The sequence below is a fragment of the Periplaneta americana genome, chromosome 2 (assembly GCF_040183065.1).
Source record: "Periplaneta americana isolate PAMFEO1 chromosome 2, P.americana_PAMFEO1_priV1, whole genome shotgun sequence".
Taxonomy (NCBI): Eukaryota; Metazoa; Arthropoda; class Insecta; order Blattodea; family Blattidae; genus Periplaneta; species Periplaneta americana.
Window position 1 is genome coordinate 48,052,322 of NC_091118.1, and position 16,715 is coordinate 48,069,036.

Below are 16,715 nucleotides of genomic sequence, written 5' to 3' on the forward strand. Positions count from 1 at the left end.
TTCTGTCGTATACTTCAGCGCTCCACGATTGTGTTCTGTTTGCAAATCACGTAAGCATAAGCTTGAAAGTTTGGAGTTTCCAAACTTTCATGTTAACGTCTTACGGTAATGTTTATGTCAATGTTTATGTGAATAATTGTGAATGATCCCATTTGGTAGCCTGGCCGCAAACTTCTGTGTTTATGTTACGGTTATGTTTAATTTTCATTGTGAATAGGCCTTAACAGAGAATATGGACATGAAAGGCAGAAACCATGGCAGTGACTGGGTACCCGTAGCTGTGAGAGATTACATTCTATTATTTCTTCTATCATAAGTTCTTTTATATTTCCATACATTGCATTGTCCACCTGGTCCACCGCTGTGGAGTAATGGTAGCATGCGTGACTGTAAAGCGAGCGGCCCAGGTTCAAATCCAGGTTGGGACAAATTACCTGGTTGAGGTTTTTCCGGGTTTTCCCTCAACCCATTAAGAGCTAATCCTGGGTAACTTTCAGCGCTGGATCCTGGACTCACTTCGTCGGCATTATCACTTTCATCTAACTCAGACTCTAGATAACCATAGCAGTTGATAAAGCGTCGTAAAATAACCAATAAAAATACATTACATCAATTTCTCAATGCCGACTTTGTTACAATAGTCTTCTGTTTTTCAACACATCAGTATACATTTGTCACTGCATTTAGATTACTAAAGCCAAATCCGTCGTTAAGAGTAACTGAACAGATTTTAGGAACGCAGTACCTGGTGTAGGCCTACTGCGAGTGATGGATTTGATGTGAAATCGAAGGTTGAAAATGGAAGGTATTTGGTTCCTGTTTTTGTAACATTTCCAGTTGTATTTGTACATTACGACAACTCGATATCACAGTAGTATTTTAGTATGTATTTATTTATTTTTTGGGAAAGAAGAGGGAGATAGATGCAGTAGTTAATATTACCAGACGTCCGGATTTTGTCAGATGTGCGCTGCATCCGATGAGGGATTGTAGAAAATTATAAATTCTCCTGTTTTTCTTTCTCGTCAGTCCTTAGTGTATAAGAGAGAGAAACCATGTACGCCTGCCTGTACGTGGAGTGGTTTAAAGGAATTATGTTTATAAAATTCAACTCACTATACTATAGCTATCTTTTATGGATTTCCACAGTTGAAATTTAAAAGTGTTTAAAAGGTTGCCTCTGGCTTCGACTTGAAGTGAACACACAAAAAGAAGACAGAGAGAGAAAATAGTTTCCTCCTTGTTAGTGTCATTACAAATGGCTAAATTTACTTTACTTGACTGTTCAAGGATGACTAGCAGAGTATGAGGGTTGCAGGACAACAATACCACATGAATAAAAGAAACGCAGCTTAACAATACTTTTGTGGAGTATGGTAACACAACCGTCCCGTATTTCCTGGGACAGTCCCAATTTCGACCATTGCGTCTCGCGCCCCGAAATAATGTGCACACTCATCAAAATGTCCCGATTTCATGGCATAATAGACATTTACATCTGATTTTCATTCCTATCATATTGTTTGATTTAATCTGGATCGTCGTCCACACCTGTGGAGTAACGGTTAGCGCGTCTGGCTGCGAAACCAGGTGGCTCGGGTTCGATTCCCGGTCGGGGCAAGTTACCTGGTTGAGGTTTTCCCTCAACCCAATATGAGCAAATGCTGGGGAACTTTCGGTGCTGGACCCCAGACTCATTTCACCGGCATTATCACCTTCATTTCATTCAGACGCTAAATAACCTAAGCTGTTGATAAAGCGTCGTAAAATAACCTATTAAAAATAATCTGAATCGTACAGTCTCATATAAGCATGCTTCCAATATGTGACGAAATGAAGAAATGACCTATTTATATGTGTGTGCAAAAAATGTAAACTTTATTTACCGGTAGATAAGACTTACTTAAAAAAATTGTTATAAATTAATTCACTTCGCTGAAAACAATAGTTCACCATGCATCCTTCTGCGAGTGATAATCCAGGTACATTTTCGTGTGATCTTTACTGAAAGCCAATCCTTTGATCTTGCTGAAGATCTTGCATCCTTCTGCAAGTGATAATCCAGGTACATTTTCGTGTGATCTTTACTGAAACCCAATCCTTTGATCTTGCTGAAGATCTTGCATCCTTCTGCGAGTGATAATCCAGGTACATTTTCGTGTGATCTTTACTGAAACCCAATCCTTTGATCTTGCATCCTTCTGCGAGTGATAATCCAGGTACATTTTCGTGTGATCTTTACTGAAACCCAACCCTTTGATCTTGCTGGAGATAGGGCAAAGTAGATCACACCATGTGAGAGGACTAGTTCTTAGTTCTGGAAGGTATATTCCGACTTTGGCAAGATGACGATATGAAGGAAATTGAATCCGTTTCTCGCTTGCAGCCAGCGGAATGCATTGCAAGGTGTGCAGCGACACTTAACATCTCGAAACTGTGGAAAACGCGCGCTTCATCTGGAATATGTTCAGTGATTATATTGTTGATCTCATAACATTGGGAATTCTTCGGGCGAAGGATTGCTCTAGCTTTCATTTCGTTTTCACACAAGGTTTGAATATATTAGTGCTGTATATCATTTCAATAATGTTACTGTTGTGTAGCCTAACATTTTATTTGGTATTTGAATGTAAGGCGAATCTGAAACATGCACACAGTCAGAATCAACGGCAAATAGAAATTCAATTAATGCGATCTTGTTAAGGTTTGTGCGCATGTTCTGTGTCAGGAGATACTTTTCGAAGTGTGGGCATTAGTGGGTAAGATTTTAGACTGTTCTGCGTGCTGAGCAGGGGACTATGGGATGACTTGTTGAAAATCTCTTCAAAGTACCTATACCGGTATCGACAGAATGTCATCAAATAGGTGTTCGTTATTTTCGATGTCTCGGCAGGTCAGTGCTTTAGTAGAGATAATGGAAGTTTGGTAAAACATGTAGATTCTTGTAGATATCAGTTCTTTTTCAACTTAAGAACTCGGCTCGATAGGACTTACCGAATTCTCGAACAAAGAAATCGGAAGTCTGAAGATACTATGGCTTGTATGTGCTACTAAGAGGAGCATTTCTGCAAAGCTTCTCCATTGGAACATTTCATTCCTTGCTCGCTTACACTTCTCAGATAGACTTTACAGGCGAACTTTCACGCTCCACCACGCTCATATGTCATGAATAAATAATTACACCTATAATATCGGTCCTCTATTATACGTTTTTGTGTAACAAGAATTGACTGTCTAATCCTTTAGTATTATGTAGAATGTATTAATCACTTTTGAAAACTGTGATATGTAGATAAAGATTAATTTAGATCTTCTTTTCAGTTTCTGTGGATGGTATTAAGGCAGAACCAAAGATGGATCCATTGACTCTGAAAGATGAAGTTACAAAAGTGGAACAGGAAGAATCTGTACCAATGGTATTTACATGCACTCTCATGTTGCTAGGGTTTTTATAATAGACATTTATTATAAGGTATACAAAGTTACTTGTTTATGTTTGATGCACAGGTAGGAAATTTTGTGAAAGTGGATGTCAATAAGCTTGACGTGGAACCATCCCATGTGAGCTATCATCATGCACCAAACATCAAATGTGAAGAATACGAAGATCTCATTTCCTATCCAGTAGTGAAATTTGAACCAGAGGTGAGTTATGTTGCGCTTGAGAGATAGCCTTTATGTCTTTAACATACAAAACAAGAAACAATAAACTTTTACACAAGAATCCTTAACCTTCATCAGTTATACAGTGGAATATCGAGTTTGGCTTTCTCGATTTAAGATTTACCCGTATTTTGCGTTCTTATTTTGCAGCCCCAGCACAAGTTCCATATACACAATGCTATTTTTACCCCGATTCAATGTTTCTCGATTTAGTGTTTTACCCGCATTTAAGAAACAAATTTTTTGTCCGAACAAAGCAAATTAGGCAAATCAAGCTTTAGGTATAACTCTGTGTAAAGTTGATTTGAATAATTTCGAGGGAAAAATTGTTCCGGGGCCAGGTATCGAACCCGGGACGTTTGGTTTAACGTACCAATGCTCTACCAACTGAGCTACCCGGGAACTCTACTAGTGTGCACTCAACGTTGGTTGTTTGACGGTTGTCAGCCCACTCTGAGGTCTGTGGATATAGAGGGGAAAATTGGATCGGTGTCTGGTAGAGTTCCCAGGTAGCTCAGTTGGTAGAGCGTTGGTACGTTAAACCAAAGGTCCCCGGTTCGATACCTGGCCCCGGAACAATTTTTCCCTCGAAATTATTCAAGCAAATTAGCTTCGATTGTGCGTTTTTTCAGTCCTAAATGCTTTTTTTCCATGTCCATGGTCGTTTCAGTAACAGTTCCTATCCCTCTCCTTATCTACTGTGTGTACCCAGGTGAGATACCTGACGTAACACAGTGCCAGAAACCATGTGTTAATCATGTGCTACGGTGCATGAGAATCAGTTCACAACAAAGCATCACATTAAGACTGAAAGTGGACAGTTTTAGGGCTTCTAATGGATCGCTTCATCGCTTTAAGCAGTATAACATTACATACAAAAATGTGTGTGATGAAGGTGCAACTGTTCCATATGAGTCGGTTTATCATCGGAAAGACGATGTGCTTCCACATCTCATTGAAGGCTATGATGCCAAAGATATCTTTAATACCGATGAGACGGGGGTCTTCTACTCCCTGATGAAAGCCTCCACACCTCCCACCCCTGCCTCCCACCTGCCATGATGGGAAGAAAAGTAAGGAGAGGCTCACTGTTCTTCTCTGTACAAATGCAGATGATTCTAAGAAGTTGAAATCCTTGGTAATTTGCAAATATGGAAAACCAAGGGGTTTTAAAAATGTCCGCACACTGCCATGCAGTTACAAGAACAACAGGACTGCCTGCATGACAGTGGACATTTCTAGCAGCTATCTGAGACAGCTGGACATGAAAATGGGGGCTGCTAACAGGAAGATAATTCTTTTAGTGGGTAAGTGTCTGGCACATCCCCTTGATACGTCACTCCTGAAGAATGTGAAGGTTGTTTTCTTCCCACCTAACTGTATAACTGTCTCCAACCCCTGGATTTGGGTGTAATTTATGCCGTGAAGGGGAAGTATAGACATAAAAGTTTATAAATTATATGTTTTATTTAACGACGCTCGCAACTGCAGAGGTTATATCAGCGTCGCCGGATGTGCCGGAATTTTGTCCCTCAGGAGTTCTTTTACATGCCAGTAAATCTATTGACATGAGCCTGTCGCATTTAAGCACACTTAAATGCCATCGACCTGGCCCGGTATCGAACCCGCAACCTTGGGCATAGAAGGCCAGCGCTATACCAACTCTCCAGGCCGACAAGTATAGACGTTCACTGGTGCAGAAACAGATTGCTGCCGTGGACAGACAAACTGGAGATTCTGTTTTCAAAATCTCCATCCTCACTGCCATGCATATGGTCTGCAGTGCATGAGAGGAAGTGTCAGCAGCCACCATCACCAACTGCTTCAGAGAAGCAGGCTTTATGAAGGCTATCAGTGGTGACATCATTGAGAATGAAGAAGACTGCATTGTTGAACAGTAGCAGGACTGGAAGCTGTATGAAGATACATGAGTAGCTTCAATATTGATGAATCCAGGTGAAACCCAGTGAAAAGGGAGTTACTCTTCTTCCATCAAAAATGTTCAGCAAAACAGATATACATTCTTGATTTCCTCAAGAAGTGGCAGATAAACCTGACGCAACCTACCAGTGTACTTAATGTTGTGAAGCTCTTTAAAGCATTTTTGTTCTTTTAATTGAAATTAGATCATAAAAATTAGTTTTTATATATGTTAATGTGTTTCTTTCTCAGTTTTGACTAAACCTCTATTTTGGATTTTCCTCGATTCTGGGTATAATTTGTCCGGTCCCTAAAAAACTCAGAATCGATTGTATTAACTTATATATGTGTTAGTTTTCTCACTTACTGGTCCCATACTGATATTCAGTGTCTTGTAAGAGCAACTGTAACAATTCCATTGTATTTAGACTCCCTTCTCACACTCTTCCCTTTGCTATAGAATTTAATTGTATATATATTACATTGAAAATTAAAGTTACATTATCCTTTAATTAGTGCGTCTCATTTTCCAATGCAGTATGTTGGATACTTCGATATTAATTGAATGGTTTTGGAATGAAACGTTATTTATTAAAATGAATATATAATGAAGTTCCTGAAAACGTAAATACACCAAATTTTGGGACGGGCGAAGACTGAATGTCTAATGATTACATGAAAAAACGCCAATGAATTATTCGTTTTCTGGTTATTTATGCTACGTTTAATTTTAATGTTTAATTTTCTGGCATTATGTTCGATCATGCAAGTGCCTTTTTCTGGCATTGTATTTATCTTTTAATGGAATTTTCAGAAGAAGAGTGTTATTTTTAAATTATTTAGCGTTGTTATTGTATGTAGGTGCATGTAGGAGATTAATTTCTGTGGTATTTTAAGACTGGACTATAGGAGGCTGAATTTATTGTGAGTAGGCATAAAAGATGTAGTTCATTTAATTTTCTTAATCACGTGGGTAAGTTTTCTGTTTACTGTACGCTCATGACAGTTTTTTTTTTCTCTAGGAAGAACCGTGTAATACAGACCTAGTGAAAGAAGAGATGGCGTCAGAAATGATGACAGAGGATGATGATTGGATGACGGAGAGGTGAGTGTATGTGAACTTATATTTTCAGGATTTACTGTATCTTTTTGTATATGAAAATTGTACTTATTATTTCTAGATTGCTGAAGTAACATTTACATTTATTGTTTCTTCTGCATATTCTCCTATGGTGCTTTGAAAAACTACATATCGACAGACCAGTTCAAAAGGGAAATAGCTCAAAATTTAAAGTTTTAAGAAATCTGCATTCTAAAGCTTCATGTTGCTATGAAAAATTCAAGGATCATTGAATTTACTTTAAATTCTGTTCGTGATGTTTTACAAATGCTATAAGTTTCGAATTGGAGTGCGACAGTTGGATTTTTCACAGCAACATGAAGCTTTAAAATGCAGATTTCTCAAAACTTAAAATTTTGAGTTGCTTCCCTTTTGAACTGGTCCGTCGATATATACATTCATATCACCTTGAAGTGAGCTGAGAAGTATCCTTATGACACACATTGACAAATATCACAGTAAAGTTATTAGAGATACCACTTAAAAATGTTTAATGATCTACAAACACACATAATAATCACTAGCGAACTAACTTGCTTACCATATCGTCGTCGTTACTGCAATAACTCCTATGTGACATATTCATCGATTTTCAGATTTTTTCTCTATTAAATAACGTAAATAGTGATAAAGTAAATAGTAAAATCTCCTATATGTAAAATATTTCTTTGTTTCGAAAATGTAAGAATTGACAGTCTCCTATGTACGGCTGCCATAGGATGAATAAATGTGTTTTTCCTTCCTCCTCAAAGATTTTATATTTTGCACATAGGAGTTATTGCAGGAATAACGACGATTTATAATAAAATCTATACTAATACTATAACTATAATACTAATTAATAATAATAATAATAATAATAATAATAATAGTAATAATAATAATAATAATGTTTCTGGAGTTGCATTTTTAAAGCACAGCAACCTGTTAGAATTTCTGTAATTACATATTTTTAGTGATAAATGTAATACCTTGTTATCTTCGGTGAAAGTATTAATATTTTCACTGATATTGTTTCCCTATTTAGTGTAAGTACTGATAACATTGGCTTAATTGCCGTGAGGGAGATGGGGATTGCAGGCTCTGGTCCACAAGATGTTTGTTCTAAGACAGTTTGGTAATCTCATCTGCCTCCTTATTGCACTGATGGGGGATATTTTGACTATGTGACAATTTGGACAGCATCATGTAATTGTTTTCAGCTTGCGTAAATCAACATGCTCTATAGAGATTTATGTATTTTGCATATAATGGACGTTTTACACTGGATTTCATTATTTTAGACATTTCCGTACATGAAAATTTTTCACCTTCTCAACAACTTTTAATCTGATGCTATACTTCATTCCATAATGTCTGACAAGAGAAGTAAACATGGCCGGCAGAGGAGGAGAGAAGTATAATTGCTATTCATCCAATGGCAGAGGTCTCATTCCATACTTGACTTGAAGTTGGGTGGGGATAGAATGCTTCAAGGCTAGCATGGAATGAGATCTCTGCCATTGGTTCAATAGGAATTATACTTTTCTCCTACTCTGCTGGCAATGTTAACTTCTCTTGTCAGACATTATGGAACAAAGTATAGTCTTGTGATCACAGATATATTATCTTACAGGCCCAGGGAACAGCATTGCAATATTGATGGGAAGAGTCAAGACATTGATGTGAACAAAAATTCAGAAGTAGTTCTTGATGTATGCACACACGAACAAACATATAGACAGAAGTCATATCAAGATAGTGTCTCTAATTTAGGCCAAAAGAATTTAAAGTGCGAAATTTGTGGTAGGTCCTTTACTGCGCTCCATTTTCTACACAGACACAGAAATACTAATTGTGGCGAAAAAGAATTTAAATGCAAAATATGCAATAAAAGTTTTGCACTACGCTGTTATTTGCAGAAACACGAATTAACTCATGTTCGCCAGAAGACTTTAAAATGCAATTATTGTGAAAAGAGATTTGCACGTCAGGATCACCTTCAAATACACCAATCAATTCACACAAAAGACAAACCATTGAAATGTAATACCTGTGGTAAAGGGTTTTCACATCAGCATTTTCTTCAACGACATGCATTAATTCACACAGACGACAAGCCATTTAAATGCAGTATTTGTATGAAAACCTTCAAACTAGTGCAATATGTTAAAGCTCATATGCAAACTCATTCTGAAGAGAAACGCTACAAGTGTAATATATGTGGAAAGGGATTTACCACTAATTTTCACTGTACGTCGCACATGAGGATGCATAACAAAGACAGTGCATTCAAATGTGACTTGTGTTCTAAAGTATTTCCTTTAAAAAAAGATGTAGAAAGACATATACGTATTCATACAGGTGATAAACGCTTCAAATGTGAGATCTGTGGTAAAGGCTTTATACAATCGTGTACATTGAAAGAACATGTCAGAGTTCACACTGGGGAGAAGCCCTTCAAATGCGAGATGTGTATGAAGACATTTAAACGGTCCCATCATCTCAAAGCCCATAAGTTAATTCATTCAGTGACTGAACCTTTCGAGTGTAAAGTTTGTGGTAAGATACTGAAAAACAATAGAATCCTTACGAAGCATATGAGAATACACGATAAAGGAAAACAATAGTGTCTTTGCGAGCAATATGAGAACACACGATGAAGAAAATGCCTCCAAGTGCAATTTTATTACTCTGCAAGATCATAGCCATATTTACCCTGGGAGAAACCTTTAAACAAGATGAAATGCGCACAATGTGCATAGTTGTTTGTATACGTTTTTCAGTCAGACCACTTTTCTCGCAGCGTTCCCGATCATTTTCACGAATCCACCGCACTGTTGCCAACATATCGCTCTACAATCTCGCTAACTTTAAAAAAAAAGTAGCTAAATCTCTTCAAAGTTTGTTTAAAAAATCCCCAGAAATGTTGCTAAAAATTAATAATAAATATCACTAAATAAAAATAAGAGAAACATACTGCCCGTGTCTCACGTCCTGAACCGAGAGTTCCCTAGTGCTTATAACCACGCCTCTTAGGTCTGCTCGGAACGTCACGGGAGGTGCAACGTGGCGGCACAGCAGCATATTACATGTTCTGAAAACATTATCCTACGCCATCGCAGGGATCTTTACTGGTTATAATACTGGATACTCTAATCGTGATTACCACTATCGCTATTATCTCTGATGGCGATTTCCTAAAATGTAAGTACACACTAGGCCACTCTTCGTTCAGTTTGGACAACTGCTGAATTACCATAGAGCAGCATTTCTCAAAGTATGTTCTGGGGTTCCGTGAGCCTTATATGATTTTACTTGGTTATTTTGCATCGATGGGATTGATGACAGTGAAATGCTATTTGGCGAGATGAAGTCGGGGATTCGCCAAAGATTACCTGACATTCGCCTTACGGTTGGGGAAAACCTCGGGGGGGAAAAAACCCAACCAGGTAATCAGCCCAAGCGGGAATCGGACCCGCGCCCGAGTGCAACTCTGGATCGATAGGCAAACGCCTTAGCCGACTGGACTGCTCCGGTGGCTATTTTATACTTGGTGGATATTATAAAAATATATAAATGTTACGGAAATATGAATCAATAATATGAAACCACCGATGATAATAATAATAATAATAATAATAATAATAATAATAATAATAATCCAAGAATATGCGTAATAATAATATGTTTAATGAACATCTAAAACGGAAAATGCCCATAATATTTATCACTTTCATCACTGGATTCTCTGCGCATCTGTTCACTAAAACGAAATATCGAAAAGACAAAATGCAGAAGTACAGTAGAAATGAGACTACAACTTTCCGCCATAAAACCAGATTGCAGGCTTGAAAAGCAAATACATTCGTCCCACTGAACAGAATTATTGAGATACTAGCTTTCACTTGTCTGTTAATTTAAACACTAATAAAATATTACAAGGATTCCGCAGTTACACTTTAGATTAAAAGGGGTTTCGCGGTGGAAAAAGTTTGAGAAACACTGCCATTGAAGAAAGAGTTTACGGATGTGTACACGTGATAACCGTAATCGCGATTAGGTCTATAATGTCTTGTAGAGACTGTAGTCTACAACTGGTATTAGTGTTTAGTTACAGGAATTGATGGGGACATAATCTGTTTCGTGAGGGGACAGCCTATACATTTGCTTGTCAATGGCTGATCTTGCTCCATAGCTGACGAAAGGAATCCTGAAAAGGGCGATGTGTTGAATGTAGGGTAGTAGGCACATGCGGTACGCAGCTCCTCCTACCCTGTCCCTCTGCGTCTCGCCCCGCAAAGAAACAGCTCAGGAAGTGAGGCATGGGCATTACATGTGCAGAGAAAAATATAATTTCCTCGTCGTCACCCTCTTCTGCTGAGTCTGGTTGTATTGTTGACGGCTGTGATGTTGAGGTGGAAGGTGTGGGAACAGCTGATTGTGAATACATTGCATTTGATCCAATCATTGACACTACACGTTCTGGCAAATTGTAAGAGTGGAAATTTTCACTCAAGCGTTTGGCCACAATTGTTTTTGTGAAATCTAACATTTTAAAAATCTTATATATTAAAATCAGCAAAAACTACAGTCTCATTTGCTTCACACGAACTGTCGGCACAAAATTCCAAAACTCAATTGCCTCAGGTCGGTTCAGAGTGGAAAATCTCCGCATTGCGAGGAAGAATCAAAAATTATCTGGAGCTGGCGACTCGTTACGTGTCAATCAAAGTTGCCACCGTTTATGGGTGTTGGAGCAGTAGCATTGAGAGAGAGACCTAACCCGTGAGCAACTTTCACCCCTGATCACTGATCTCAAATATATGAGATCAGGACTTTCACGTATGAATCATTAGAAGACTCAGTCATGCACCCGTGCTTCTTCTAAAACTAAGTGCACGACTTCAGTTGAATGTTTTAACTTAAAAGAAAGGAAAAGTGGAAGAATATAAAAATCAGCAGAAAAGTTGCTAATCGTATTTTACAAAATTTGTCGCCGAGATTGATTCAAAATTCCCTAGATTTAGCGACTTATCGTTAAATATGGCAACAATGATCCACTGTCCCGAAACCACAATACCAAATCTAACATTGATCGAATAAACATTTTCTCGAAGCGATTATTCCGATACCATTTTCACGAGCCCACTATCCCGAAATCATAATGCTGTATGTAACTGGTAGAATGAGAATTTTCTTGATATGAAATGAGCAGGAAGGTGCTTTCTAGTGGTAGATACGTTGTTCAATGTTAAGATTTGCTTGCACTTTAATGATTCATTTGTGAATAGCAGGTCAATTACACTTTCTCCTTTGTGGCATACATACGTTCGGTTTTTGCCGTCATTATGTAATGCGAGTCCTTGCTCTACGAAGTCTTTTACTGCCTTCATTCTGCTATTTGTCTTGTCTGGCAGTTCAAGTCCCGAGCTAGGATAGTGAGTTCAGTCTTGTACAGTGCTTCACTTAGGATGCTGATTATGTGGTCTGACGAGCATTCTCGGTGAAAATAAACGCAACCTTATGTAGTAAAAACCCTTACCGTAGATTCTTCCAGAACAAATGTAAGGGCTTTTTCTGTCATTACGCAGACATGCTGCATACGAAAGAACCCTGAGTCCTATGCTGTAGCATTGTGGTATATGCCTGGACTCACGTTACAGACTGCAAGCTAGTCAATGTTGTCATGTGCAGACATTTTCTCTTCTAATTTTGGCCAGTGTATGCGACTGGTGCCCTCCCAGCATCGTGATGAATGTGGGGGTGCTATGGTAGGCAGCGAAATCCTGTCCTTTGAACCAGCTATAACTGCTGGAGTGTTCATTGTGCTAACCACAAGATACCCCTGTACTAGTTGGATGATCGTTCATCTCTGCTGAAGCATTTGGACTTGAGGCCAACAATTGGCTAGTCAGACTTGGCCCTCTGTGGGCTGTCGTACGCAGGATAATAAAAAAAACCTGACCCTGTTGAAAGAATCAAGCCAAAACGTGTGGGCCATTTCTTGCCATATTGAATTTCGATACTAAATAGCCTCTGTTACTGAAAGGACTGCCTCTTGCGTATTCTGGTGATAGGTATTGCTGTTATTTATTAACCCAAAGTTCCCTCTTATGAGGTGGTACTAAGAGGTTCATAGTCGGAATGTCAGTTGCCTTGTTTTATGTATTTTATGTCTATCTCTATGTGCTACAACCGAATAAATATAATTATTTAGTATCCCTCGTAATTTCTAGATCATTTTCTGTCGATATTGATAGTAATCAGACTGACAGTTGCAGTTCATGTTGCCCACTTGACAACGCAAACATAATGACAGGTTAATTTATTTTGAATCGAACATATTTGGTTGTATTGGGCGAGCATAATTCGAAGTGTCGAAGTTAGAAAAATATAAATTTCAAAAACTAAATTGTACACCATCCAGTATATTATTGAATATGTTTTAAAACAAGGTGTCTTCTTAGTCATTTAATTTCATAGGCATGCATACTTAATATTCACAATATATAAATGATTGGTTGATTGGCAAACTTACTCGTGTTAAATTATATAAGCAACTGTGGCTTACAGCTGTTTCGGTGCTTCTTCACACCATCCTCAGAGCCTACTAAATCTCGGCGTCATCTCGAACTTCGCTGCCTGTTGTGGGGGTGCGTTTGCGTGTTGAAAAGTGGAGTCAAATAGGCTCTGAGAATGGTGTGAAGAAGCACCGAAACAGCAGTAAGCCACAGTTGCTTATGTAATTTAACACGAGTAAGTTTGCCAATCAACCATTCATTTGTATTTAAGTGTTAAAAGTAGTGTACGCAAGATTCAAGATGGATATTCATAATATAATTCATAAATTGAGATATTTTATTGTATGTTGCATGAGAAGGGGAAGTTACAGAAAGAGCAACAGTAGTATATAGCAGGGATGTCAAGAAAATAGCATAAGAATGACCTTCCACGTGGCAACGTGATTAGTTTACCAGATGTCTGGAAAATCCCGGACATGCCCCATATTTTAACCTTCTGTCCGGTGTCCAGAAGGAATTTCTGAAAAACTTGAATGTCTTACATTTTGAGACTCTTTCATTAGTTTTTAGAAGGACGACTTGGGAAAGAATGCAATTAGTTGCAAATCACCACGACAATGTCACTATTATCAAAGATTACAGTCATTCAATAGTCTTTGCTATCATGACAGTAGACAAAAGATGTTGGAACATTGCAATGGCCCTCCAATGCGTGCTGGAGTGGACAACAATGCAAACACTGTACTGATTTATTGCTTTTTAGCCATCGCTGAGTGCTGAAGCACGAAACTTATGAGATGAGTAGTGATTCAATTGTAACACTTGCTCCAAGATGCCGAAAAGAAAATGTAAATTCACTGATACTGTAGTGAAAAAGTGTACGTGTTTCCAGCAGGGAGAAATGAACACGGAGCACAGAGTTTTATTTGTCCTTCAGGAACATAGGCCTATGTTTCTGTTACAAAGCTTATAAAATAATTTATATATTTTAGTATTAATCGAACCATGTGGCTGCCGTATTATTATGATAATTATTTAAATATTATGCAAATCTAGTCTTTCAGGTAAGGCTCCCTGTAAAGCAGATTTGAATAATTTCAAGGGAAAAATTGTTCCGGGGCCGGGTATCGATCCCGGGACCTCTGGTTGAACGTACCAGCGCTCTGCCAACTGAGCTACCTGGGAACTCCACCCGACACCGTCTCAACTTTTCCCTTTATATCCACATAACTCGCGTGGGCTGACGAAGTGCCAGAGACCCACATCGAGTGCACTCAAACTGTGTGACTTGGAATTGTGGTTTTTCTGTTAACGTACACAGTGACGTATATATTATGCAAATCTAGTCTTTTAGGTAAGGCTCCCTGTAAAGCAGATTTGAATATTCAAATTATTCAAATTATTTATTTAAATATTTATAGTAAGATATTTTATAATGAAGTCCGACATATTATTATTTTAAAACAAGACTAAATTTTAAAAACTTCAGTGCTGCAGTCCCATGATTAAGTTATATTTCAAAGAAGCCTGATGTTTTACGTAATATTAATGATTAAGTTATATTTCAAAGAAGACTGATGTTTTACGTAATATTGATTTTTGAAAGAAGTATACCGGTAATTGATGAGTTTCGTTTACAATTTTTGTTCTTTGCGTGTGTGAATATTTTAATAAAACATAAAAATAAATGCATATTATGATATTTATCTTTCAGTTGCATTTTAGATTTTGATGTTCAATATTCCTACATTATCCAACAGCGTCCTACATTTTGAACCATTGTGTCCTACATTTCATTAAGATAATCTGGTAATCCTAAACATAACTTGGGCAATATTGCATAGGAATGATCCTATTCTGCCAATGATAGGCAAAACAATGATTTTGAACGCTTTCATAAGGAAAGGTGCAGAAGAACTCAATAAATATCAGTTTTCAACCTGACGTATGTAAAAAAATGTATATTATGATAAAATTTCACAGCAACCATACTAGCCACTAGGTGTGAGGCTAGTTTCCTTTCTGTGTATAGATAAATAGGCTCAAAGCACCTGGGACTTCTTCTGATGCGATACACCAGTGGTCGTCAGCACTCGCTGAAATGTGCAAAGAGTAAGCGGTGCTGTCCCGTGTGCACCGTCGTGCAGCAGGAAGAGATTGAGAGCATACCCGCTAGCAGCTATGAGTGCACCATGGTGCACTGTGTTTTCCGCTAGCCTCAGGGTGCTCTGTGCTGACGACCCCTGCGTTACACCATGATTTATGGCAGTGTTAGAGTTTGATAAGAGGTTGGCTAAGCGCTAGGACTAGACCTGTGACACATAGCCCAAGTCAGAGCCTAACTGTAGGTGGTTCTGCTCTAGTTCATCCCATTGATTTCATAGGCTCTACGAAGTGGTGTATCATAGCATAACTTTCACAGCTCTGATGGATTATGCATGATGAATATGAAACATCTGAACATAATACACTCAGGGACAAAAAAAAACCGGACACTTCTATATTTGCTTGTATTTTGTTGCCAATTATTTCAAAATCAAACAAAACCCATTTAAACAAAATAATGTTTGATTTAGCACCTTATACGACAACATTTGAAAAAAAATCTCTGATGAGAAAATTTACAAAAAATTACAAAGGGTGTATAACTATGGCATCGTTTGGTCTAACTGTTTTTTCTTTTTTTGGTGCCTTAAACATTAAAAACTCTTTTTAGTAACGGGTATTACCCCCTCTGGCTTGAATAACTGCATCCATACGTCTTGGCATGCTCTCAATTTGGTTAGCAATGTCTTCTTGAGGAATAAGTTCCCATTCTTCGCCAAGTGCTCGCCTCAACTCTTGTAACGATTCTGGTCTCGGTCGTCTATTCTTAACACGCATGCACGTGTTCAATTGGGTTCATGTCTGGACTCCTTGCTGGCCATGGAAGAACATGGATTCCCACTTCTTGGAGATAATCTCCGACCGCATGGGCAATATGCGGCCGTGCATTATCATGCATTAAAACAAAATTATCGCCTACAAATTGGCCAAATGGCACAACATGATCAGCCAAACATTCATTTATATACCTATCAGCTGTTAGTCTTCCATTTTCAACAAAAACCAACTCTGTACGAGCATCCGTACACACTCCTGCCCAAACCATCACTCCACCATCTCCATACGGCACATTTTCGGAAATGCAACACTGTGAAAATCGTTCTCCCCTCCTTCTCCAAACTCTTTCACGTCCATCAGGTGAGCACAGATTGAAACGGGACTCATTGGTGAACAGAACACAGCTCCACTGTCCATTTCTCCAATCCCTGTGATCATTTGCAAAACGCAGTCGTTCAACTCGATGCATCCTGAGAAGTCTGGGACCAGTTGCAGGTCTACTTGATATCAGTCCACTTGCTTTCAACCTCCTTCTAACTGTTTTGGCCAAAATTGGGCGTCCATGCATGTTAACAAATTGCTGGGCTACACTAGTAGCTGGCAGGTTGCGCTCCCTAAGAACTCGC

General features: G+C 38.4%; 1 protein-coding gene across 2 annotated transcripts; it reads left to right on the top strand.

Moving 5' to 3' along the window:
* The first annotated feature begins 699 nt into the window (after positions 1-699).
* Positions 700-15,292, top strand: LOC138693298 (zinc finger protein 883-like). Of its 2 annotated transcripts, none has more exons than XM_069817166.1 (5): positions 700-805; positions 3,322-3,416; positions 3,508-3,645; positions 6,606-6,688; positions 8,319-15,292. In XM_069817166.1, exons 1-5 carry the CDS (start codon positions 799-801, stop codon positions 9,310-9,312), a joined length of 1,317 nt encoding a protein of 438 aa, XP_069673267.1. In that variant the 5' UTR covers positions 700-798; the 3' UTR covers positions 9,313-15,292. The 2 variants fall into 2 exon arrangements, with proteins under 2 accessions (XP_069673267.1, XP_069673276.1); XM_069817175.1 differs by having other exon boundaries at positions 702-805; positions 6,606-6,694.
* Positions 15,293-16,715: the final 1,423 nt, after the last annotated feature.

Coding starts and splice junctions, on each gene's coding strand:
- LOC138693298 (XM_069817166.1), top strand. Junction 3,646..6,605: donor TAGTGAAATTTGAACCAGAG/GTGAGTTATGTT, acceptor TTTTTTCTCTAG/GAAGAACCGTGTAATACAGA. Junction 6,689..8,318: donor GATGATTGGATGACGGAGAG/GTGAGTGTATGT, acceptor ATTATCTTACAG/GCCCAGGGAACAGCATTGCA.